The sequence below is a fragment of the Andrographis paniculata genome, unplaced genomic scaffold (assembly GCF_009805555.1).
Source record: "Andrographis paniculata isolate CXL003 unplaced genomic scaffold, ASM980555v1 Contig77END, whole genome shotgun sequence".
In the NCBI taxonomy this organism is placed as follows: domain Eukaryota; kingdom Viridiplantae; phylum Streptophyta; class Magnoliopsida; order Lamiales; family Acanthaceae; genus Andrographis; species Andrographis paniculata.
This window is the reverse complement of record NW_026137614.1, coordinates 3,465,280-3,492,453: the sequence shown is the minus strand read 5'-3', so window position 1 is coordinate 3,492,453 and position 27,174 is coordinate 3,465,280. Positions and strand designations below refer to the sequence as shown.

The window sequence follows — 27,174 nt, the reverse complement described above, 5'->3', positions numbered from 1 at the left end:
CAATACCCTTTATTGGGACATACGAAAATGATAAATATGGGACGGAATATATATATATATATTTGTATTAAAAAAAAAGATATATTATTTTAATAAAATGAGTAAAACGTAATGTGAGATATTATAAAAATTTTATTAAAAATAATAGAAAATAATGAGTTCTAATTAAACAGATAATATTGTACTATAAATAGATTAAAAAAAAAATGACATAATTCTTCCGAATGTTCCAAAGTTTTTTTCGCCTCAAATATTTTCTTAAATTTTTATGAATTTTCTATAATATCTTATTTATATCTTTCTCCTAAATGCAAAAATATCTTTATATACATTTAAAAAAAAATAAAAAATCTTATAAACTAATTCATATGAATGATGTATAATTCTCTTTATTTATATTACATAATTTTTTTTTTTTTTAGATACTATTAAATTGTCATTAATTCATGTTGGATATGCATTATTAAATATAGTTTTAAAACATTAAAAAAAGAAAAAGACATTCTAAATTAATTTTTAATCAAATAGATATTGTACTAGAATACAATTTACAATAATAAAAAATAATATCTAAACCAAACCACAACTACAACTCCAACTTACAACTCATGTAGTTCAATGATCTTTCTTATTTATTTATTTATTTATTTATTGCAATATATGTGATCACATAATTCTCTCTCTCTCTATATATAACTATATTATTCGAGATTAAAATAAAAAAATTGATATTATAAGAGGTGATCGAAAATTTTCAGATGTTAGAATACTCTTGATTAGGTTTGCCGACAGGAAACTTATTTTTTGAACCTTCAAAAATTGATCATTATCGTGCGGCGATTAAATATATATACTTAATTGACCTAACATAAAATATATATAATTAATATAATATATATATATTCATCATCGAATCTTAGGGTTTGTTTGATTTTGGCTTGAATTTAATTTTTTTTTTTTTTTAGTATTGATTTTAATAGTATTTTTTTTTTTAATGGAGTGGGAATCCGCCGTCGTTATCCGAAGATGCGCACTAGGTAAAACCCCCGGCCGAACCTAATACCCTGCAAATGAGGCCCGATGGGAAAGTCACACTAGGCGAAGCATGTGTGACAGGTGACCTGAGGCGTCGGGGGTTTGATTATCCCAATATGGCTTCAGTTAGGAATTGATTGTCTCAATCAACACATAAAAATATTACAGATAATATATGAAAATAGAACAGACAAAACATGTTGAATAAAGTATTAATATGTGCTATCAATTATATTTTATATGTATTTTGTTAGTAAACTGTATGTGCTAAGATCAATTGTAGTTATTGTTGTATGAATTACTATTATATACGGTTAGTTTGCGCGTTGTATTTAAAGTATATAAATATATACATTGTGCTGTTAAAATAATATATTGTGTTCTATAATATATATTATTGTACTATTTACACAGTGCTGATATTTATATTTAATCAGCACCGTAACCAGTGTCTTTCAATATGTATTGTGAATGAAAAAACCTTTTGTTATTGTTGGCATATGGACAAATATGTTTTCTTTCATGCTGCAACAACTTATTCCATTTTTATCATACAGAGGTTGCAGAGAGTCGGTTACTACAATCATGTTCTGAGCTACTCTGTTGTAGGGTCGTTGACAGTACGTGTTTGTGACAACGTAAACCTGTTGAAGTATTTTCCTAGGTTATCAATGATAGAAGTGCGTGCAGAAGGAGCTGTGGTTGTTCGTATTCTATAATCAGTATTGATTAATAAAATATCTCTTGAATTGGTATCTCCGAATGTAGATTGGGCGATAATCGAACTGTCTTATGTGTTGTTTTGTGTTCTGCTTTATTATTTGTTGTTGTTGGGGACTCGGTTTGCGGATAAATAATTAATGATTGTGTTTCCCTTAGGTGAAACGGTCATTCTGCATCGTTGTTACATCGTTGTTTTAACTGTGAACTTTTCATGCTTCGGGAGTTGGCCCTTTAAAATGTTCGAATGTGTTATGTTCGATAAATCACTTCTCAAACATATATTATTAATTGCATGAGTATGACATTGTTAATAGGTTGTAATATATTTCAATTTGTTGTTGTGTAAATGGGGTCCTTGTCTGTGGCACTACTTTGAATTACGAATGCATCTTGCAGGGGAAAATAAATATAAATCTATCTTTATAATATTATTATTGATGCTGAAATAATTCGAAATAATTCCAATAATAAATAAACAAATATATATCTATATATATTTATTTCCATTTAATTTGCATGTTTCCAGGATCAATAAGTCGTTATTAATTAATGAAATGTTGCATTTGCATGACTGTATATTTTGTAAAACTACTTATAATAATTTGTTTGAAAATTCCAAATTGCTACGAAAAATCTTAATTAATTAATTTCTCATTGTATGAATCTTATATAGAATGCTTTTATTTATTTATACAATTTTACAAAATACATAAAATCACACGTCACTTAAAAAAAAAATAGTATATTTGTAACGGAATTTCGTTCCTAAAGTTCACGTAGCTAACGTAATTTCATCCCTAATTTCGTCTCTAATATCATTAGTAACAGAAAAATTGTATTTAAGAACGAAAAAATCTCGTTACAAAATTGATATTTTTTTTTAGTGCCTCTCCTTAGTCGCTAATTGAATAATAAATTTGAAGCAACAAATAAATTATATCAAATGTATGAATTATTGGAAGAATAATGAGAAGGAATGAATAAAATGATTGGTTTGGTGTGGAGTAACTATCAAATCCACCAAAATATTGAAACAACGATGTAATTATGTATTTTAATTATATTTTAAATTTTAAATTTTATAATTTTTTTAATTTTAATTAAACAATTTATTTATTTAAATTTAAATTTATAATTATTTTTATTAATATATTTTTTAATTATGTATACTAATTGAAGGGAAAAAATTATTTTTGGTCCTAATATAATCAAAATCTATCAATTTTGGTCGCAATATAAACATCTTATCAATTTTGGTCCAAATATAACCAAAATTTATTATTTTTGATTCCAATATAACCAAAACTCATCATTTTTTATCCTAATATAATCAAACCTTATTTTTTTTGGTCTCAGCGTTAACAAATCGACGAAAAAATGCTGATGTGGACTTGCAAGATTGTGCAATTTCTTCAAATATAAATATAAGATTTGATTTCTTTTCACGTCAGTATTTTCCGTCTGTTTGTTGAAGGTGGGACCAAAAAAAAAAATAAAGTTTGATTATATTGGGACAAAAAACGATGAATTTTGGTTATATTGAAACTAAAATTGATAAAATTTTTATGTTGAGACAAAAAATGATGAGTTTTGATTATATTGAGACCAAAATTAATAAAATTTTATATTAAAACTAAAATTAATAAATTTTGATTATATTTGAACTAAAAATATTTTTTTTTCATAATTGCAATATATAACAGTATCGCACAAAACATGGAGTTTCAGACAAAATTAGAGTTTTTTCTGCAGCAGCATCAGCATCAGCTTTGGGCGGCTGCTTGCCTGCCTGCCTCGTCAATATCAACATGAACATAAATGTAGAAGTTAATAAATACTTTCTGTACGAATAAAATAAAAAAGATTAAAATAATATAATCAAAAACGGAATTGTACATGATATAAATGTAATGATATTTGTATAATATTTTATAAGTTATAAGAGTATTTTTAATGTTATTGGAAAGTAGAATTATCAAAAACGGAAATAAATAATTTATTATCAGATGTACCAAAATAAAAAAATAGATAAATAGTTAAGAACGAATGAAATATTATTCTCTATTTTAAATAAATTGTTTTTTTATTTTTTTATTTATCCTACATAATTTATCTTTTTATAAATTGAAAATATGATTATATACTTTTATTGAATTTTAAAAATAATAATTTTAATTTTAATTAAAATATTTAGTTATTTTAATCATAATATATAATTATTTTTATTATATAATAATTATTTTTACTAGGTCCGACCAATCAAATTACGTTAAGCGAATCATGTGTGACAAGTAAATCTTTAGGTGTCAGAATCTATAAACTCACGATTACGTATTCACCTCCAAATTACTAGACCATCGTTTACGAGTCTTTTCATTTGAAGACCTATTATTATTTTAATAATGTAAAAAATTACAGTCGCTATTCATATTTTGGATAAACTTTATTATTATTATTATTATTATTATATGAAATGGGTCGGGTGGGACCAATTGCAATTTAGCAGCTTGCCGACACTTTTTCTTGGGGTACGGTACGCCAATATTGTTGGTCTTTTCATATGCTACAATATTTTTATTTTTTATTCTCTTCGGGTTTATGTTATTTTTATATTTCCTTTGTCCCATCCCATTGGTTGTCTTAATTACTATATATATACGAAAATTTAAAATAAATATAATTAGTAAATATACGAGAATCTTGTTTTAACTTTAACTCTCAATGGTAGAATTTAAATTTGCCATAAAATTTTGTGATTATTAGTTTTTTTTTTCCTAGTAGTGTATTATACTAATTTTTTTTAAAAAAATATATTTAATATTAATTTTTATTAAATTATTATATAGAAAAGAAACTAAGAAGATAATTTGACACTTCCTATTGCTTTAAAGGATCACCGAACTCTCTTGTGATTTCAAAAATTCTGCATTTAACCCTTATTCCATTACTAATTAATGGTGATTACTCTACACGTGTCTTAACTATGAATGTAATTCATAAACTACACACTACAAAATCATTTTGACTATTGATAAAATGACGGTTAAACTTACAAGAGAGTTTGACGTAATTTTATAACAGTAGATGATTTCGTGCAATTTTCATAACTCACATGTGGATATTATACTATTGGGCCTTATTTTTATTCAAACTTTTATTGTCTCCCTCCGTCTCAACTCAAAGTGTCATTTTTATTATTTTGCGTTTGTCTCACTCAGAAGTATTTCTTTTCTAATATAATAAAAATATATTATATACAAATATCAAAATATCTCTATTTTAATATAAATTACAAAAATTTATTACTTTATTTGTACTTTATAAGGACAAAAACATCAACTTCACTTACATATTTCTACTAATCATTAAAATACAATTATTTCTTAATTTATTAAAAAAAAAGTAACTCTTTAAAATGAGATGGAGGAAATATATAGAAATTTAAAAAAAAAAAGTTAGAAATTATTAGGATCTGATTAGCCTAATCAACATATAAAAAATCCACACTTAGTACATAATTTTAATTAATACAACTTGTGCTCACAATGCTATATGAATATATCTCATATGCTAAGATGAATAGTAATATATCATGTGTAAAATAAACACTACAAAAAAATAATATATTTGTAACGGAATTTCGTCCCTAAAGTTCACGTAGTTAACGTAATTCCATTACTAATTCCGTATCTAATGTCATTAGTAACGGAAAAAATAGATTTAGAGACAAAAAAATTTTGTTACAAAAATGATTTTTTCTTGTAGTGAAACTCCCTTCATCCCAATACAATAATCTTGTTTACTATTTTTATCTGTCCTAATACAATAGTCTTATTTTCATAAATAATCATATCACCATAAATACTACCCATACATTTTTATTTTTATTACACAATTGCCACTACTTTTTATACTAATACACTCACAAGGGCAAAAGAATCTTTTATCCATACTTTTTACCAATTACCAGTATAATATCAATATTTCTTAAATCCCGTGTTCAATCCAATTAAGACTATATTTATGGATCGAAGGGAGTATGATATTATATTATTAATTTATATGCTATATTTGTATTATATAAATATAAATTTTGTATCTCGTATTTACTACAAGCAATATTTGTCAATTTTCTATTTGTTCATATTATTTCATTTTTAAAGATGATCAGATATAATATCCTGCAAAATATATATATATATATATATATAAAAGTCACGGATTATTAAATTAAGTTGATTTCTTTGACAAAAAAATATGCTATTTATTTCAATTTTAGGGGCAATGCCATTTTTCTCAAAGTAAAGCAGACAAGATTTCCATGTCGTTGAATAGTTAAACTGACAAAAAATCTAAAAAATTAAATTTGTCATACACACACACACATGTCATTCAATTTAAACCTAATATTTGATTCCCCATAACAATAAAATAAGTCCAAGTTGTTGTTCAAGTAAATTTGGGGCAACTTTAATTAATTAAATAATAAATACACGTAAATTTGTTCTCTCCCATGCAACTAATTAACATCGACAAGATTTTATCAAAAATAATAATAATAATAAAAAAAATCTCCCATGCAATTTTACAAAAAAAATTTCTCCCACTATATTTTTTTTTCATGTATACACAAAAATGTCACATATTTCTTACACATATTATACTTTAATCCAATAAATTATATTACTAACCTCGAAAAATTTTAATTTCATCCTTACAAAAATAGACGCAAATAATATTTTTTTCTTAATTTTTGTGCCCAAAAAATTTGATAGTCATTTTATAAGATGGAATGAGTATCAATTAAAAAATAGAGCTGTATAATATAACGATGATCAAACATCTAGAGGCCTAAAAGATAAAAAGCCCAATAGAAAGCCTAGTAAAAAGGTCTGCTCTAATTAAATCAAAGGCCCAATGAAATCAGCCCAAAAAAATGGGCAGGCCATTTCGAACCAGTAACCTATACAGACAAGACAAAAACGTTGTAGGAATATTAACAACAAAATAATTAAGAGAAATGACAGCAGAGAAAAAAAATCAATTAGAATTAATTTTTTATTTTTATTTTTTAGTAAACAGATAATTCTGTTTGATAAATATATAAAAAAAATTGCAGTGGTTTGGATGCTAATCAAGAAGAAATTATTAATTGGATAATAAGATTCTATATTTTGTAAGATCATATTTTAGTATTATTTTTTTAAAAAAAATCATAGAAATAAAATAATAGAATGTTTTTTTTTTAAAAAATAAATAAATTTATTCTTTACTTGAATATGAGAGAAAAGAAATAAAAAAATAAAAATTATCAATTTTGACTTCCATGACTCAAATAAACAAATATATATATATATATAATATTTTTCTTTTTGTATTTTCATTTCATTTCACATAATAACAAATATAAACATTATTCCCAAATCAAAAAGATGCAGTACATACTGAAACTGAAATATATATATATGTATATAACATAACAATTAGGCAAAAAAAAATAATGTTATTGAATTAAAGGGGCAATCCCTTAGTCCACCTGCTTATCATTTCCAATGAGGGTTTTGGCTGATCCATTGGAACTAAGTGACCTGCATTGTATACCTTCAAAAAGCTCAATGGCCCAAACCCCTTCTGCAATCCAAAATCCTTTCCATCCACCATGAATGAACCATTCTTAGCTGCTGCATATTGCTTCTGCCCTGACCAAACTAGCTCATCCACCCACCTCCAATTCCCTGCTCAATTCATATGAATCATTAATTCTTAATTTAGGGTTTATGGTTTTAGGGTTCTAACTATATAGATATATGTACATATATTGATCTTCTTTCTTACCAAGCCAATTGCATATAAGATCGTACTCGCCGGCATACACTAAAACTTTTATGCCAAGATCCAAGAGGCTAGGAATTCCATCTGCAAGGTTTCTCATCCAATCGGCAGACATTGCCTGATAAACTGTCGTGCTACAAGAGACGTACTCGATATCCCCCACGCCGAGAGCTTTTTTAACAGGATCTTGATTTAGAAATGTTTCCACATTCGAGAAGTCGTAGCACATTAGCCCCTCACATTGCTTCCTTATATCATAATACTGCAGCAAAAAATAGTTCGCTATTTATTCTAGTCGATGATTGGTAACATTTTTTGGCGAATGTTCTTACATTTATATCGCCAGCAATTGCGAGTATGTCGTTGAAAATCTCGCCACAAACATTGTATGCTTTATCACAAGAATCTTTGGCATTAGGTCCTAGACAAGAGGGTAGATTCACATTGTTAGAAGATTTAAATTAGGAATTTCGGATTGAGAAATAAGTGTGCAAATAAAATGCTTGGGATTATTGATTACCACAAGGTTTGGTTGCTTGTTCACAAAATGAAACTTTCTGTTGCAACATATCATAATCGGCTTGTTGTATAAGCTTTGCATTTAGAGCATAATCAGGGTATGCTTTGTATTGTATTGCTGGATTGGTAAGTCCATTTCCAATGGCAAATCCCTACATATATATATATATATATCATACAATATAATGTAAGGTCGATGAATTGCATATATATATATATATTAACTTTAGTAAAATGTAAAAATGTTTAGAGAAGAATCCTTTATCATTAGATATGTAGAGGGAATAATTCTTGACAAGAACCATGTAAAAAAACCTTGTTGAAGGGCAAGTGATCTTTTACAAAACTTTTGGAGATCATCAATAATTTTGGGTTTAGGGTTTTGACATTTTTAAATTTCATCTACAAGATTCCCAATAAAAATACAATATATCCCACACAAAGTATATCAAAAATTTATTCAAATCAAAACTCAAAATCAAACAGAAATAATTATTTTTTATTTTTAATATTATACTACAAACCTATTTAAATTCAAAATAAAATATCAACGTCTGTTTATATCACATCAAACAATTTTTAATTTCAAATTTTTAGTATAAAAATTCAACCAAAAATCCAAACCAACCCTCAAAAGAACACAGGTTTCTCAGGAGATAACACTAAAAATGAATAATCGATAAACCTCATCAATATAAATATATGAACATACCTTCATATTGATATGAATTCCTTCATTTTTTTGATTTGCTTGATGAATCCTGGAGGCCAAAGCAGGAATGTAATGTCCAGCATATGATTCTCCAGTAATGAAAAAATCATTCTTCACAAACTGAGGATGTTCTTTGAAGAAGGCCTGACATCATACATTGTAAAAAAGGAAACAACATTTGTGTCAACAAAAAAAAAGCTTCATAATTAACAACAAACATAGAATACATAGACCATGAAAATCAGACCTGTAAAAAGCTATAAAGATCATTGCTAACACCCTCCTCGTCGCTCCGAATGTCGCGATCATCAGAACTATAGCTGAATCCAGTTCCAGTTGGTTGATCCACAAATATTATATTCGACACCTAAATCAATTTCAAGAATTCCAATGGCTGAGTTCAAAACCAATCAAAAAATTCACACATATGCTTTTATATACATATATATGTATGTATATGTATACCTTGTCCCATCCAAAATCATTCAATGATAAAGACAAATTGCTGGTTATGTGAAAGGGGCCATTTTCATAGAACAAAGCCAATTCACTCCCACATCCAGGCCCTCCTGTTAGCCATATCACTACAGGATCTGTCTGGTTGCCCCTCGATTCAAAGAAGAAATAGAACATCCTGGAAAGTTTTATCGTTGACAATTGATGATTGAATTAATAGAAAATAATCCATGATCATAAAACCCTAATGAAGAAATAGAACATCCTGGAAATTTTTATCATAGACAATTGATGATTGAATTAAAAGAAAATCCATGATCACAAAACCCTAATTTAGAAAAAATCATCTAATTGCAAATTCAACAGTGAAGTATACAAAACCTTGCATTTAAGGTGTCTGGCAGCCTGTAATAGCCAGCATGATGAGCCAAGTCTTGTACTGAACTCCCGGTACCAACGACAAGAGGCAAATCCAATCGCTTTTCGACGATCCCTGAGGAAGAAAGATTGATGTCCTGATCTGAGGTATGAATGTTCACTTCACTCTTTGGGAACAAATTAAGGGCTCTGATGAGTCTTTCAGCATATGCTTTTGGGAACTTCAGATTTGCAGAATTGGGTGTTAAAATGTCTCTGGATTGTAGTGTAAGAGAAACACAACTGAGGACAATCAGGAATCTGTAAAGGATTGAGTCCATGATTCAATTGTACACTGATAAGAAATGATTCTCGAAATTTTCACAACTGATTTATATATAAATGATTTTCTACCAGAAATGTGTATCGATTGTGCATTTAAGTTACTTTCTCTATATAACTCATTCCATAATTATTTATGAATAATTTTCTTCATTAAATGAATGATCGGTGAGATGAAAAGACTCCAAATGAAATTAATTGGCTTTCATGACATCGTTATTATATTTATGAGTAGAGTACATTCTTGAAATGTTTCTGGAAGAATGTATGCATTTATAGGTTTAATGGTTTTTCAAATTCTGCTCTTATTTGTGTATATAAGTCATATTAAGTCACCTCTCTTTACAACAAATGATCTTCGTAACGTACCTTTGATTCATTAGAAATAAATATTCAAATTAATTCTGTAATTTTCCCGAAAGCAAAACCGATTTGTCTTCAAATTTGAATATTATTTTTTGTGGATTTCTAACAAATTTGTACTATTTATTCATTTTTTTTATATTATATTAAGAATTCTTTTTATATTCAAATATCTCGTTAACATCTATTTATATTATATCAAACTGAAGAAAATGAAAATACAACTACTGTGTATCTTACAGTTCATTAACCAAGGAAGAAGACGATATATATATATATATATACAAAAAATCTACCTCTAACAAACTCTAACAACCTAATGGGCTGACCCAAGAAAAATAAACCTAAATCAATCAAATAAAATACAACAGCAAAAAAAAAAAAAAAAAAAAAGGCCATTATAACCTAACACAATTTATCACCATAGTCTTCAATCTTCTTAATTCTCTGCTTCTCTTCTCTTTCCATAACTTGACACAAACAACCGTCTAAATTCAAAATTATATTATTTAAAACTTAAATTCACAATTAAATCCACAAACAAACACACCCACACGCTTGAGGGGTAATTTTATTTTTTTTAAAATGTCAAATATTATTATTTTTTATATAATTTAAATAAATTGCCTCATAAATGTCAAGGGATTTTTTTTAATCTTTTAGGTATAAGATTATATTTTATTTCATGTTTCTACAATCTTTCATTTTTTTTTAAGAAAAAATAATTAAATTGTCAGTTTGAACCGAAAAACAATAGTTTGAAGAATTTAAAACTAAAATCAAATTATAAAAAATTGATTGATTAGACAATTCCACCCCATGTTCAGAGACTGATTCTATCACTGCCCGATTTTGAATATTTAGGCTGTCTTCTTCCATTGTTTACAAGATTTTTGGTTTTTTTTTGTTGTTAACTATTATAAATTATAAAGATATTATTAAAATATTTATGTTTTAAATATTTTTCTTTTTTTTAAAAAAAATATATTTACTAAAAACTATGCATTTTCACCCATTGTAGTCTATCATCTCCCACCTTCTAACAAGCATACATTACTAACTTATTCGATATGACATGACTCTGATCCACTTGTTTTCTTCTACTTGTTTTTTTGTCCAGCAATTCTTCTTAAATGAGTAGTTCAATCAATTACTCCCTACCAATTTTGGTATATTCAGAATACAAACAACACTTCAAGATACCACTTTATTTTGAAAAGAGATATTTAAAATAATGTAACCACAATTGTTCACCACCAGTAGCAATGCTCTCAATTAAATTAAAATAGGAAACGACGAGACTCTCATTGAAGTATTAAAAACGGAACTCTCACGTGCAAGGAGAAAATACGTAATTTTTTTTTTTTAATCCTCTACCTGAAAGTGCGCACTGGGTAAACCCCCAGCCGAATTTAATACCCTGCAAACTAGATCCGACATGCAAGTCACACTAGACGAATCATGTGTGACAGGTAGATCTAAAGGCACGTAGCTCTGGAAAAACACATCAGACGAATCGCAGATTGATACGCATACATGATTCTCAGATTCAGACGCGAAAACTAGGATTTTGAACAATATCAAAATTAAAAACAAAAAAGACTTGCAATTATAGAAAATATATCAAAATTAAGAGATCTCCGGTACATTCCAAGTTGAATGTAACAAGAGAAATAGGGTTAGTAGAATGTCTCTATTCCAAAGAACAATAGGTTATACTATGTGAGAATATTTTACAAAAACTTAAAAATTGCATAATTATTCATAATAAAAATAAGGGCATATATATATATATATATATATATATAGACACCGATATAACAGTGATACTCCGGAGTTGGGCCGTTGCTTGACCAAATCTGGTGTGTGGATGAGCTGGTGCTAGACCATCTGAAATTGAATATAGATTAAATATATTGAATAGATGCAAGCGTGTCGCAAAGTTGCAAAATAAAATATTAGTTCCTACACTACAAAAAATTTGCAAAATGCAGTAGTTCGGTGAGTAGGGTCGTCTCCGTAGGGAACAATAATATATATATAATGGGGGGTTGAATTTATCACACTAAATTAGGAGAAAATAAATTCGCTCAACTAAATAAAATAAAATAAAATGCAAAGCGGAATACCAAAGATGATTAAACTCTAGCATAGGCATGAAATTTCTGTTCGAAATATAAATTTTGTTCATCGACTAAAAATCAAATTCATTGACTAGTTGGATAAATTGTTTATAGTTGAGAGTTTTAATGACTCTATAGCTTTAAGTACTTGAAATGCCCGATTCAATTTAACAAAATTCCTACGCGGATTTGTTTAAAATTGATTCTAATTCTTCCCTAGAGTATTTCTCTATGTTGCTACACCAATTGAAAAATTACACAATTACGGGTGTCAATCTCCAATTTAGCTACGTGCGCAATAATCAATTTAAGATTTCTAAACTTATAAATTAGAAGAATTAAAAATACCCAATATTGATTAACACCAAATTAAACAAAATCAAGTCTCACAAATTCAATTCCAAACATAAATAAATGAAATTACTCGAAATTCATAGGAGTTGCAAATACAAAACAAATAAAGAAGTTCATCGTGCCTTCAATTTTGAAATCGACAAAGAATAACAATATGAAGACAAAATCAAGTCTCACAAATTCAATTCCAAACATAAATTCACACATACGCTAGAAATGAAATTACTCGAAATTCATAGGAGTTGCAAATACAAAACAAATAAAGAAGTTCATCGTGCCTTCAATTTTGAAATCGACAAAGAATAACAATATGAAGATAGAAGAAGAACGCCTTGAAAAGTCGTCTGCAATCCTCTTCCAAGTTCTCCTCTCTTCCGTCGTGTTCTTCCTTCTTTCTCTTCAAATAATATGGTGTCGTGGTAGAGAACGTGGTAGTCCCATTCTCTTCTCCTCTTCAATTGAAAAAATCGTGTCTTTTAAAAGTCCATCCCAAATCTCCTTTTAAATAGATCCCCTTTGCACTTCAATCCTCACATACTCTTTATATTGTTAATTTACCCCAAAGGACCTTTTTGTAAATTTCACATTTCTCACATTGTGTTGCGTGATCACGTCTAAAGCCTTCGTGCGTTCTGCTCATTGTACCAAATACACCCTAAAACATGTCAACTTCATGAAACCTATTACGCAATAAAAAACACATAATAAGTTGCATATATACGAAATTTCGTATCTCAAAAGTCGCCCAAAACATAATAAAATATCATTATATACAACACATATCAATAAACTATTCATGTCAACAATGTGCATATTCCTTTTCGTGAACTCTACTGAAAAGATAAATTTTCGGTTGAATTTAATAATTTACAAACTAAGTCCGATAAGATAAATCATATTAGACGAACCATGTACAACAGACATAATTACAAGTTCACCGCATACCACCGGATCATGTAGCTCCTTATCTTGTCCTTACTTTTATTTGTTTGTTTGTTTTTCTTTTTTTGGTTGCATTTCTTTTTTCTTGCAATACATTTTGCTTTATTTCATATTATTTTTGTTAGTCTCCCTTTGATTCTTCAATCTCAAAGTTATTTTTTATCATTTACAATTGTAATCCTCCAATCTCTAGCAGATCTCCGATTGAAATTTTCGAACAATAACCACCATTTATTCATGTAAATATTTTCTTTTTCTCGGGCATAGTTTGCAGAGTATTAAGTTCGGCCGGGGGTTTAACCAGTGTACACTTTCGGGTAGCGGCCGCATGTTCTCATGTCATAAGAAAAATAAAAAAATATAAAAAATTTCCTTCTTGTGTATGTTGTCTGCGATTTGTGTATTCCAATTATTGTTTCTTCAAACAAATCAAAATTTCATTATAACATACCAAATGAATGTTGTCATTTCTGTACACTGAACAAACTAATCGAAATTAATATGGTTACGAGTGTCATGTTTCAATTCAGACCAAGCTTGATGGCTTCTCAAAGGCTGTCAAATATTGGTACAATGTAGTGGTAGTAGTTGTTGTCATATTTTGATCATGTCCGGGCATAGGCCCCTCATTAGGAGCAGCCCTGACAACAGGTGATCGCGGCCGGGGTGGGGATGCATACATGGCTGCCGCCTCTAAAATCTCACGCCTCGTGCGTTCTCTATTGCGACAAAAATTCTCGGCTCGTAGGGCAGTGATGTATAGGCCTGAAGTAAAAAACACTGTGACAAGCCCAAAAACCCCGGCAGCTATGAATAAACCTTGCGGGATGGTTAGACAAGAAGGGTGCGGCCTCGCCCAATTTTTTAGGTGGCCCGACTCCACGCTTATCCCGATTAATAGTAAAATTTCGGCCATCGCAAACGACACCCTACATTGTTCATCGAAATAAGTACATAATTGAGTAAGCCTTGCTCATAAATTTAAAGAACTTCTTTTATCATATGTGATCAAATTTTTACTATTCATAAAAAAAAAAAAAAAAAAATTCTAAAAAAATATCAAATCACATATCTATTTTTTATTTTTTATATTATACTAAAAATTAATTTTATATTCAAAATATCACATAAAATTAATTTTATATTTATATTGCAGTTAAAATTAAATATTTTTTACTATTCAAGTCTAACATAAAATTCAAACTCCAAACAATCCCACCGTAACACATTTGATGCATTTGTATGAAACTTATTGAAAGAAGTTTGTAAACCGTGCTTTATGTTCACTTTGCAATTTTATTATTTTTTTCCCCTATTCAATTATAATTCTTATAAAAAATATATATTTTTCTTACAATACATCACCAATAAAACTCTATTCAAATAAAAAATAAAAGTCAAAATATAATTAAAAAATAAATAAATATTTTGTTTTTTTGAAAAATCCATTTTTTAAAATAAAAATAAACTAATTTATTTAATAAAATATTAAAAAATATTGTTCTCTTCATTCGGAATCAATTTATCAACTTTAATATTTTGATCCGTCTAAAGTCAATCTATAGTTTCCTTTTTTGATTAATTATGATCCTTAATGATATTAAAAAAAAAAATAAAAAATTCTTACGTCTTACATTTGATTACAACAATGTCCGCAATAATTTATAAAACATTACAAGACATTATTAAAAGTAAAATTGTCTATTCATTTGTACTGTATACATAAATAATATAAATATTTAAATAATTACGTGTAAAAAATAAACGAATACATTTATGCTCAACGGGAGGAAGTAAAAGCTACTCCATTCAAACATCATAATCCAATTATTTTTACGATTTTCAATAACTTAACAACAAAAAAACTAATCATTTCTAAAATATTAAAAGATTGCTAGTTTTACTTTTGGTGTAATTTTTAGATGGTATAATTTTAACAAGTTCTTAAATATTTCGTTCTTATTCTTTCGGCTTATTTAAAAAATTATCTTTAAAATAGTAAAAGAGGAACAATTGTGTGAAAAAGAAAACTTTATTTTTTCTTACAAGGTTTTGGCTTATAAAGTTGTAGTTTTAATCAGTGGTAAAAACAAATAAATACAATGTGTATTGAAAATGTGGCAAAGTGTGTAATGTAAACTTTGATACCATGTTGCAATGAAGAAAAACCCGGCTTGCCAAGCGATAACCTTGGCAAAATCGGAGACGGGATCCCAAGAAATGTCGAGGAGGGCGTCGGATCTGCTGACCGCAAGCAGCAAGTACGTGTGTTGGACAACCATGGCCGATGCAAGCGCCAAGAACGCGGCAGTGCCCGTTATGAGAGGCAGCTTTCCATTAGCCGTGTAGACACATTCGGTTTGTGTTCCTTTTGCCTATACATATATACATACGGGCGTATGACATTGCCGCAACATTATTATGAGCATGGATTAGCTGTTGATCTGGTTAAGTCAGCATAGTACTGATTTGATGATATAGATAATCAAACATATCTATAATACAATATATATTATATTATGATTAAGCCTATGTTATATTATCACTCAGCTTATATTGTGTAAATAAATGCCAATTCTGTGTATGACATATCACTACAATAAATTATCAATTTTGTAAAAAACGAAGTTTTTTCGGTACTAAATTCATTTTTTCCGTTACTAATGATATTAGAGACGGAATTAGAGATGGAATTACGTTAGGTACGTAACGTAAACTTTAGTAACGAAATTCTATTACAAATATACTATTTTCTTGTAGTGTATACTGATTCGGTCAAATCAGCATCATGCTGACTTGGCCGAATCAACATAGGATCCACACAGCGAAGAACCGTTGTAAGAATTAATAATTAATGTTACATTTTGCAAAATTTTTGAGTTATGTTTTTATTAATAATGAAATAAGCGCCTATAAACATAGCTAAATAATAACTATCTAATCTAAATAAAAGAAATCTAATCCAAACTATAAATTAAATATCTAAAATATCTCAATAATTAAAAAATACAATCAGAGTGCACCTCGGATCGGGTGGCCTCAGCTATAAGGCAGAGAATGAAGCAAGCAAGGCCGAGTAAAATGGACAAAACCATGAGAAAAACGCCGGTTTTGCTGCCAAGATCGGTGCTTTTTGGGCTCGGCGCAAGGTCAGCGTGTGTCACCGCCATCGGATATTTGGATTTGGATTTGAATTTGGATTTGAAGTCGGAAGGGCATTAGAGAAATTGATGTTTAAAATTGTGAGACAAAGCAGATTTGGAAGTAAAAGTAGTTTCGAGTTTGAGAATTGCTTGGAAGAAAGGTTGCTTAAAGGCCAAATATTCTTGTTCCATATTCTTGTCCACTTTGTGGAAGTTTTGCACAAAACTTGGACTATATATTTGTTACGTACATATCATTTTTTTATTTTTTATTTTTTCATTTAAATATATTATTTGCAAAATTTTAAATGTATAATTGATTAATATTAGAAAATTAGTATGTGCAACTTTAACTAATCTGGAATAGATCGAAAGACATTTATGTTCCTCTTCTTCGACACTTTTCCCCCTATTTTATGGCTCTAATTTGTAGCTTTTATTACATTTTGAAATTTTGATTATTTGGCCAATCAAATTCAATTAAGATTTTAACTAATTACTATTCATCCAAATTTTTTTTCAAAATGTATATATATAGATTATTTTTTCTCATAAAATATTGTATCAAAATACTATTTAAACAAAATTCAAATAACTTATTTTAAATCAATTTCAAATTTCGAAAAAAAGGAAAAAATCCGAATTTGCTATGGATAATATACTCCATTCGTCCCACTTATTATGTCCACATTTTCATTTTTGTCCATCCCATTTATTTTGTCACTTTCCTTTTCTTAAAAAAGAATTATACATTTTAATCTTATAATTTTTTTTAATTAGACCAATTAGTTATCTTAATCTTAATATAATTATTTTTATTATGTGATAATTATTTTCACTAATACATTCTTAATTATTTAGTAATTATATCCCTAAAAAATTCTCGTGTCTACGGTAAAATAAAATGGACAAAATATCCGGGACGAAGGGAGTATATTTTTGTGAATATCTTTACAATAAAAAAAAAATCCCCCCTCTGCAGTTTTCATTTATATGAATTCAAGTGTTTTGGATTTTCCACTATTCATTCTATTTCTTTTCCAAAAATATCAAATCAAATACTTATTTTTTTATTTTTTATATTATATTAAAAATTAATTTTAAATTCAAAACATCGTATCAACACCTATTTATATCACATCATACAACTATTTAAATTCAAATTTTTTAATATTCAAATTCTAACTCAAAATCCAAACCTCTAAACAAACACACCCGAAAATAAACTCTAACGTACTAGTATTTAATTTATATTTGTAACCTAATATTTATAAATTTTCCACTATTATATTTACATTATCTACACATTCAATTACCAAACATTTCTTCACCGAACGTTAAATTACATTTGAGATATCAATTCGGACAATAAAAAATATTCAGTCTAAAAACCTAATCCGAATACAGCCCAAAAAAATCTGAATATGATCTTAACTTTTAGGCCCAAAATAATTTCAGACTGGGCTGGCACGGCCCAATTCAAAAACCGTGCCGAGTTCAGGCCTGTTAAAATTAAACTGTGCTGGCCGGCCCATTTTAATACAAGTCCATGACTCCTTGTTTTCATATCTCAATTTTTTATGGCTAAAGTTTAAAGGATTACCGAGGATTTATATTGTTCACACAAAATTTTCTTATATTATACTATAAATAAATTTATATTCAAAGATCATATCAATACATATTTATATCACTGTAACAGTACTAATTCAAAATTTTACTATTCAAATCTCAGTCCAAAATTCAAACTCCTCGACAAACACATCCTAAAATACAGGTTGATTTTTAATTTCATAATGCGATCGTATGAGTTTCTACCCAACTTCACAAATCAAATATTCTCAAAACAATCATGCAATATATTTCATAGTCGCACATCCAAACCTCCCCTATAGAATCTGTTGGTACGAGTGTAAACTCAATAACCGTCAGGTCATAAGATTAAACCTTCAATGTCTTTCGGACACATGATTTACCTAATGTGACACAAAAAATAGAGACTTTGCACCGACACATTTTACCTTCGAATCACAAATTAACATACTTTTAAAAAGCTAACAATGCAACATTAACAAGGACTTTGCGACGATATCTTTTGCCTTCCAATCACTCGTCAACACACTTTTGTGTCTTCTTGGACTACCTACGAATGACTATATATCCAACTAAAATAATGCAAACAATTTATTTAAAACATTATCAAGATTTTATTTTCTATACAAAACATTATATGTAACACTTATTTATATCATATCAAATACCCACAATTTTATTTAACTTTTTACTAGTCTCAAAATTCTTAAAAATTTAAAAACTTCCAAACTTTTCAAAATTCTCATCTAAAGAGAGCCTAGATGATTATAATATGTTAAAAATGTTCTTTTAAGGTTCATGGGCTCGATTTGAATATCCTTCTACAAAGATCATGACAATATCAAGGCACTTACGAAATCTATTTATTGATAAGTAGAAGAACAGTTGAGGGGGCAGAGCAAAGCTATGCATTGATCAGGACTTAGCATTTATATATCGGCAATAGCTACTCAACAATGAAAAGCATCTATTAATACAAGTGGGGCATGGAGTGTACTGACATTGCTATGGAGAAATGAAATATGGCGTAAACCGAGCTCAGAAATAATCGTCGGATTTTAGGGTCCATTTTCTTAATGCAGTACCCTGTAGAGAATAGACAGAAAGCAATTAGAAGAAGTATAAATTGCAAATTATATAAGAATAATGTAACAGAAACTGGATGAAGCATCACAGATAGGAATCCCCTTTCCCTCGACATTTTATTATTTATTTATTTTTCCCTCTCGGAGGAAGGGGTTATCAAATTATGTATTATATGCCTGCCTAAGTTGATGCAGAAGGAATGTAATAGAAAATCATAAAGAATACTGACAGAGAGAAAATAATACAAAATTTGTTTGCTGGAAAGAATGAATACATGTTTGGAAAAAAAACCAAAAGATAACTCATTGAATATATTGGAATGTATCCTGTAGTGGCTTCTTTCCATATCAAAAATGCCTTGAGCAATTGCAAAGTAAATGAAAAATGACCATTTCACAAACAGCCGACTAGTTATTGCTATATCCGAACAAAGTCGTGTACAGGTATGTCACATTTTGAGTAGTTTGTCAATTGTGTTCACAAAGTTACAGATTAACTTGAACCATAATAAAAGCACCACAATGAGCACGATCTGCCAGTACTCGATTTCTTGCCATCTTGCAGATAATTTTTGTGATATACTATGTTAAAACAACGTAAACATATCTAGTGAATCTCACTCCATTTAAGCACAGTAGTAAAAGGAAGTATCTGAGAAGTGATTTGACTAATGGACTGGAATAGTAACAGATGCGGGATTCCCGCATTATTATCAAAAAACAAAAATAAAAAGAATAATTTACTTAGCTCCATAAGAAGTTTTTGTTTTGTCATATGTGCACATAGATATTGTCAAAAAAGTTTCTCAATCATTGTTTTCAAAATTAATTGTTTCACAGGTCCATCTTTTTGTTTTACGCAACAAATAAAGTTTGTGTCCTTAAAGAACCATGGCGATACAGGAATGGTGGTAATTATATTAAGTTCGCAGTAGATCAAAGCATATCAGATATATTTCAATTAATACATTAATATCAGTGAAAAATAAAGAAAGTGTGAGACAGTGTCAAATCCAGATCATATTAACTTCGATCAATACCGCTGAGGTTACATCATGACATGCAATGGAACAATTGTATAGAGATGGAATAAATGTAGGAGAAATTGTCAGTTCATCTTCTGGGTTTCATCAATATTTTGGTCTAGACCACAAAATCCAAAGCAGACTAATCAGGAAAACGAAAAACTTAAAATAATACAAGGATGATCAAGTACACTTGGTTGTTTGCAGCTCCAGCATGATTAATTATGTTTTTAACTCGTAGTCTCATAATAAAACTTAAAAAGTCCCAACTTGTTCACTTTTAACAAATTTAATTCCCGACGGAGAGTGCATTAAAATCATTCTCTATAATGTGTTCCAAAAGAAAGCCAAGATGAGAACATAGAAGCTAAATAATCTTTAAGCTTATCTCTCAGTTACAGAATTTCACCGTAAAACTTTATCAAAGGAATTTGAGACCACAATAGAAACAACTTGGATCTTAAAAACTCTTTTTTCATGAAATACAAATGCAGAATAAATGGCACAAACATTATCAGGAAAAAGGAGAAAATTTATGTCTTAACAGTTACCCATAGATTCGAAAATATCCACTTTAACCACAAGATCGTATAATCTAAACCTAATCCCTCAATTTGAAAGCATGAACAGAAAAAAGAAGAGCAATATCACACCTTCTGTAGAAATCTGAAGTATAGCGGAATCCATTGTAGCAAATAAACCACATCAACACAAGCACCAACGTATCTAGTCGGGTTAAGGCTTTTCAAACCACATGCCACATTTCATGCTACGGCGACCATGCCTGATATTTGTTATATTGTGTAGCCCCAAGCTAAGCTTGAAGGAGTACTATACATCGAAGCCCTCGGACGTTGTTCAACCTATATATATATATATATATATATTTGTTGTACTCTCTTTGAAACTAACACCCAAAAATAATAGTAAAAATACATATATTGGAGCCGCCCCAAACCAAAACGTAGATCAATTTGATTGAATTGAGCACCATATTATTGTCTTTTTTTTTTTTTTTTTGTTTTTGGTGTGCGACAACCTTCAATCATAATTTGGTTAAATAACTCGAAGATGAAATGTTCAACTTTTCTAGTACCTACAGTTGAGATCTAACGAAAAATATAGCATAATCGTGTCATAATTCGAGGCATTATTCTGGAAAAGAAAATTGGTAGTAAATCGAATAAGAGTGTACACAAATAAAAAGGATACTGAAGAGAAGACGTTCCCACCAATCGAGCATATAGAGCCCAAAGGTAACGTTGTATAGATAAATTTTGCGCTGAATCCAATTCATCTCTTTCCTGGTTTCACTTTCACCTTCTGATCTATTATCCTGCAAACAATAATAAGAATTACGAATTCGAAACCTTACACATCGAACAGATTGAAACACGCGAGGAATCGAATAGACACTTGTTAATTCAGTGGAGAAGGTCGAAGAAAAAGGTGGGAGATGAAGAAAAATTAATTAGTCAAAGACTGTCGCGCAGAGGATTGAAGGTGAAGCGGCGTATTGGCCTCGGCACTCACAGCCGGTAAACGACCCACCTTCCGGCGAGAGTTTTTCGAAAAGCTTCCATCACCTCCGGATCTAGAAACGAACCATATCGGCGAACGACGACAGGCAGCGACAGGTATGGCTGTCGATAGGAGGAGAAGACAGAAGAGAGAAAATATAAAACAAACTCACCTGAAAGCCACCGAGAGCTGCAACAGCAGGGGATGAAGAAAAGGCAAGGGAAGCGAGGAAGGACTGATGAAGGAGAAGGGGAAGAAGGAAATGCGAGAAGAAGGGGCCGGGCCGGCTGTAGTATTTTAGTTTAGAGCAAAAGTAAAATAGAAAGTACTAAGATTCAAGTTCTATTTTTTTATTATTATTATTTTTTTATTTCTACTCACATTTAAAATAATATATCAAAATTATTTATTTAGAAATTTATTTATTATTTATTTATTCTACTGTTAAATAATAATTCGATTCAATATAGTTCATATATATAGTTAAAAAGTCAAATACAAATATATTTTCAATTACGGTCATATTTGATATTAACTATTGAACTATGTTTGAACTAAAGACTGTGATCACCTCAAATATTTGATTGATAGTGCAACAGGTTAATTTTTGGTCGTCGTTGCGGGTGGATTCACACTTTGTTTTACTTTTTTGTGTTCTAATGTAGTAAATAAATCGAGAGAATTTTCTTTTATTTTTTAACAAAGATAAAATAACAAAATAATTAAATTAACACAACTAACATTCCTGACTTAAGAGATGATACACACAGTTATGTTTTATCTTCCCTTCTTCCACAATTATTTCTTATATTCCATACTCAATTGGACATACCAAAGCGCTTTCTTCATTCAAATGTGTGTATCTATAGACACATATGTATGTGTTGAGGACTCCCGTTTGCGGGATATGTAACTAGTGGCTTAGTTTCCCCAACAAGTTCGAGCTTTTAGGTGAGACGGTCATTAGCATCCGACATGGTATCAGAGCCTAGGTTAGGTCTCGAGTTCGAGTCCTGCCCATCCCCATTTGTGGCATATGCATGAGGGGGCGTGTTGAGGGGACATATGAAGGTTATTTTGTACAGACCCATTTGCACCAATATATGGGAGTGTACTTAGTACAGGCTATAAGTATCACAAATATAAAATTATTTTGTTTTTTCTATGCTCCTAGTCCTCCCTCCCCATATTGTAAATATTTCCGTGTATTTCTTGCTTCTAAATCTAGTCTAACAGTATTTATCAATTTTTAGAATTTCGATTCTGAGCTTGAAAGCCAACAACCACAACAATATTTATCAGCAAAATTTTGGTGACAAATGATCATGACGGAAAGAGTTTAATCTTTCTTGTAGTGCAACTCATTATACTAGTAGACTATATATATTGCTTACGTCTTGGATCGATCATTGATTATGTTACTTGTATCATTTTTCATCTAACCCTTGGGGGACTTGTCATGCATTCAAATGAAAGGCCATGAAGGTCCGATCAAAAAACAAAAAAAAAAAAAAAAAATTAAATGCCATGGAGGAGATCATCTGCTTTTCATTTCATCCAATCCAAAAGATATTAAATCTTCATTATCAATATTATTATTGGGAACATATGAAGGTTATTCGATCTCGATTTCAGATGTAAGCTGCTGTTTCTTTGGCTCCACTTTGTACTCTTCACAGAGGCTTCCCTTGTATCCATCGGCTAAGCATTTCCAGTGAGGCTTTTGGTTGATCCATCGGGACCAAGTGACCGGCGCCGAAGACCTTCAAGAATGTGAGAGGTCCTTTGCCTTTAGTCAATCCACATTTCTTATTATCGACTATAAAATCAGTAGATGGCGCGGTTGAATATCCGGGCCATTTCAAGTCTTCTACCCATCTTGAATTTCCTAAAGAACATACAAATTGAAATTGTTAGCATCTATCTTTCGAATGCAACAAAAAACAGAAATGAAGATCAGTTATGGTAGAGTTGGGCTTAATGTACCTAGCCAATTGCAAATGAGATCGAATTCGCCGGCGTATAATAAAACCTTTACTCCATTTTGGAGCAATGGAGGAATGTAGACCGCGAAGTTTTTCAACTCGTCACCAGCCATCGCTGTTTGAACTGCGCTGCTGCAAGAAACATATTCGATGTTTTTAACACCTAAAGCATCCTTGACATTCTTTTGGTTGAGAAACTTTTCCACATTTGAGAAGTCGTAGCACAATGAGCCTTCGCATTTCTTGCGAATGTCGTAGTACTGTAACAGAAAATAAAATGTCGATAATGTTGGTTTGGTTACAAGTTAAGTTAAAAGACATGCAAACAATTAGTTGCATTACATTTATATCACCACCGGCGGCGTCCAAAATACTGCTGAAATATGAGTTGCAAGTGCTGTAAGCATCAGTACATGCTGATGAACTGTTCTTGCTTGCTATAAAAAGTTATGTAAAAAATGTGGAGATTAGCTAAAGGGGAAAATTTGTTTAAAGATGATGATATTAGGGTTTGGATTAATTTCATAGTTACCGCAAGCTTGGGCTGCTTGTTGACATTCCGAAGCTGAACTACTCAGGTCATTGTATTCAGACTTGTCGATAATTTTCGTGCTCAAGGCATAATCACGATCTGCTTTATATTGGATCACCGGATTTGTAAGGCCGTTTCCAATGGCGATCCCCTGTATTCAATAAATTGGTGAAAAAAAAAATATCGCATACAAGCGCTCCATAGGATTGAAGAACATGCAACAAGTTATATATTAAGTACTCCTACTTTATACAACATGCGCTTTCTGTTAGGGTGTGTTTGTTGGTGGGTTTGAATTTTTGGGTTTGAATTTTTGAATAGTAAAAAGTTGAATTTGAATAGTTGTTTGATGTGATATAAATAGAGATTGATGTAATATTTTGAATGTAAAAGAAATTTGTAGTATAATATTAAAAAGAAAAAAAAAATAATTGTTTGATGTAATATTTTTTAAGGAAAAAAAAGAATGTGAATAGTAAAAATCTGATAAAACCCACAAAAGAACGCAACCTTAAATTTTTATATGCTATTTATAATATATTCATGTGCGGATAAATCCTCAATCAACACCGTAAGTGAAGCCATATATAATATTAGTACCTTCAAGTTGATTTGAATCCCTTGTTTGAGTTTGTTTCTTTTTTGAACCTCATTGGCAAAAGCAGGAATGTAATGTCCGGCATACGACTCTCCGGTGATGAAGAAGTCATTCTTCGCATACTCGGGATGTTTTTTGAAGAAGGCCTGATATATATATATATATACATGTTAAGAACAAAACTTGAGAAGATTATTATTATTACAACTAACAATATTGAAAGAATAATTAGTTATACATGTATACAAAGCAAACCTCACCTGTAAAAAGTCATAGAAATCGACAGCGGCTTCCTCTGAGGTTGCTCGAATGTCGGATTCGGATGTAGAATAGCTGAAACCAGTTCCTGTTGGCTGGTCTATATATATAAGATTGGATTCCTGCAAGATCCATAAATGTCAATTAGGATTAGGTTTAATGATGCTGATTACACTAAAAAATGGATGTGAGAGTTAGATGCACTTCCTGTGATGTTCTAACTAACTTAGCACAGCATTGACAACATTCGAAATACAAATGGACAACCTATGAGTTATTATCCTTAATCAACATCCTAACTATTTCTGAGTTATTTCTATGTTGCACAAAGAATATGAAATAGGAATGATACCCGATATCGATGTAGAAATACTTACTTTATCCCAACCAAAATCATTCCATTTAAGAGACAAGTCATCTGTCAATTTAAATGGCCCATTCTCGTAGAACAAAGCTAGAGAGCCACTGCATCCTGGCCCTCCAGTTAACCACACCACAACTGGTGCATCTTTTCTGCTACTTCTTGATTCGAAGAAATAATAAAACATCCTGCATATATATATATACATCAACCACCACTCATCAAAACTCATGTATATAAACTAGGGTTTTGGATGAATAAAATCCTAATCAAATGATTTTATTTTAGTTCAAATAATACATAAAACACAGCTATTTTGTAAACAATAATAAAAGTAAAAGAAAGTGGAAAGATATAGGGTTTGTTTAGATACGGGTATTTTGGAGATTTTTGAAAATTTGAAATTTTGAAAAAAAAAAGTAAAAAATTAGTATTTAATTTAATATTTTTTTAAAAAAATATTTGATGCAATCTTTTTCTAAAAATGAATAGTGTCAAATATAAAAGGAGCCATGGTGAAATATAAACATTCATTATTACATAAATTCACAAGCACTGTAGAGACTCAAAATGATGCAATTCACTAATTTAAATGATCCAATCAAACCAATCTCAATGACATTTTTCTAATTTCTAATGATCTTTTTTTTTTTTTTTTTTAAATGTTTGCAATTTTTTTTTGTGAAATAAAAAATACCACTATCCAACTGGTACTGTTGCTGATAAAAATACCATTTTTTTTTCTTACAAAATATTAAATCAAAATATTATTAAACAAAAATTCAGATAAACTCATTATTTCCAATCAATTTCAAACAACAAAACAAACTTTATTATTTTGTTCTTTTTTTGGGGCTTCTTTCTAACTATATTTAATTGTTTCTCTTCGATTTCAATTTTCGCTTTCGTTATTAAATTACATCATATCTTGATCGACACATTTTCTCTTATTTGGCTATATCAATTCATACAATCGACATCACCAAACATAATAAAAACACTCATAGGCCAAAGATTTAACCTATTTTCATAGATACATAAAATCATTCCAATAAAAAAAAATTTCATAAGTTAGCATGTTTAATTACCTAGCAGCTTTTGTGTTTGGAAGACTGAAATATCCAGCATGATGACCAAAATCTTGAATACTTGGGGTTCCATTTGTAGCATCGGCATAAGTTCGATAATCACTCAATCCTGGAAATCGAAAACTCTTTTCCACCAGTTCGGGTGCAGCAAACAAAGGATCATTTTCGACGATATTTATGTCCCGAGTAGGAGAAAGATTAAACCCTTTTATTAACCTTTCCGATTT

The 27,174-nt window shown here is 29.7% G+C and overlaps 4 protein-coding genes across 4 annotated transcripts; all 4 read right to left on the bottom strand.

The window, feature by feature from the left end:
* Positions 1-7,269: 7,269 nt before the first annotated feature.
* Positions 7,270-9,454, bottom strand: LOC127239343 (serine carboxypeptidase-like 48). The gene is made up of 7 exons (XM_051257439.1): positions 9,287-9,454; positions 9,069-9,188; positions 8,822-8,965; positions 8,102-8,261; positions 7,923-8,008; positions 7,594-7,852; positions 7,270-7,493 (listed from the first exon to the last, which is right to left on the bottom strand). The coding sequence occupies exons 1-7, from the start codon at positions 9,452-9,454 to the stop codon at positions 7,270-7,272; spliced, it is 1,161 nt and encodes a 386-aa protein (XP_051113396.1).
* Positions 9,455-14,198: 4,744 nt separating this feature from the next.
* LOC127239354 (uncharacterized) lies at positions 14,199-16,991 on the bottom strand. Its single transcript, XM_051257460.1, has 3 exons — positions 16,782-16,991; positions 15,907-16,133; positions 14,199-14,687 (listed from the first exon to the last, which is right to left on the bottom strand). Exons 1-3 carry the CDS (start codon positions 16,926-16,928, stop codon positions 14,285-14,287), a joined length of 777 nt encoding a protein of 258 aa, XP_051113417.1. The 5' UTR covers positions 16,929-16,991; the 3' UTR covers positions 14,199-14,284.
* Positions 16,992-19,335: 2,344 nt separating this feature from the next.
* LOC127239489 (uncharacterized) lies at positions 19,336-22,438 on the bottom strand. Its single transcript, XM_051257671.1, has 4 exons — positions 22,298-22,438; positions 21,817-21,940; positions 21,258-21,330; positions 19,336-19,580 (listed from the first exon to the last, which is right to left on the bottom strand). Exons 2-4 carry the CDS (start codon positions 21,899-21,901, stop codon positions 19,568-19,570), a joined length of 171 nt encoding a protein of 56 aa, XP_051113628.1. The 5' UTR covers positions 21,902-21,940; positions 22,298-22,438; the 3' UTR covers positions 19,336-19,567.
* Positions 22,439-23,798: 1,360 nt separating this feature from the next.
* Positions 23,799-27,174, bottom strand: LOC127239488 (serine carboxypeptidase-like 48). Its single transcript, XM_051257670.1, has 8 exons — positions 26,948-27,174; positions 25,876-26,047; positions 25,501-25,620; positions 25,243-25,386; positions 24,643-24,793; positions 24,453-24,547; positions 24,112-24,370; positions 23,799-24,013 (listed from the first exon to the last, which is right to left on the bottom strand). The coding sequence occupies exons 2-8, from the start codon at positions 26,044-26,046 to the stop codon at positions 23,799-23,801; spliced, it is 1,155 nt and encodes a 384-aa protein (XP_051113627.1). The 5' UTR covers position 26,047; positions 26,948-27,174.

Coding starts and splice junctions, on each gene's coding strand:
- LOC127239343 (XM_051257439.1), bottom strand. CDS start 9,454: ATGTTCTATTTCTTCTTTGAATCGAGGGGCAACCAGACAGATCCTGTA. Junction 9,189..9,286: donor ATGATTTTGGATGGGACAAG/GTATACATATAC, acceptor AAATTGATTTAG/GTGTCGAATATAATATTTGT. Junction 8,009..8,101: donor CAAACCTTGTGGTAATCAAT/AATCCCAAGCAT, acceptor CTTGTCTAGGAC/CTAATGCCAAAGATTCTTGT.
- LOC127239354 (XM_051257460.1), bottom strand. CDS start 16,928: ATGGCGGTGACACACGCTGACCTTGCGCCGAGCCCAAAAAGCACCGAT. Junction 16,134..16,781: donor CTGAGGCCACCCGATCCGAG/GTGCACTCTGAT, acceptor ATATATGTATAG/GCAAAAGGAACACAAACCGA. Junction 14,688..15,906: donor TTTTTCTTCATTGCAACATG/GTATCAAAGTTT, acceptor TGAACAATGTAG/GGTGTCGTTTGCGATGGCCG.
- LOC127239489 (XM_051257671.1), bottom strand. CDS start 21,901: ATGAATTGGATTCAGCGCAAAATTTATCTATACAACGTTACCTTTGGG. Junction 21,331..21,816: donor GTGGGAACGTCTTCTCTTCA/GTATCCTTTTTA, acceptor TAACCCGACTAG/ATACGTTGGTGCTTGTGTTG.
- LOC127239488 (XM_051257670.1), bottom strand. CDS start 26,046: ATGTTTTATTATTTCTTCGAATCAAGAAGTAGCAGAAAAGATGCACCA. Junction 24,548..24,642: donor ACAAGCAGCCCAAGCTTGCG/GTAACTATGAAA, acceptor AACTTTTTATAG/CAAGCAAGAACAGTTCATCA. Junction 24,014..24,111: donor TCTCATTTGCAATTGGCTAG/GTACATTAAGCC, acceptor TATGTTCTTTAG/GAAATTCAAGATGGGTAGAA.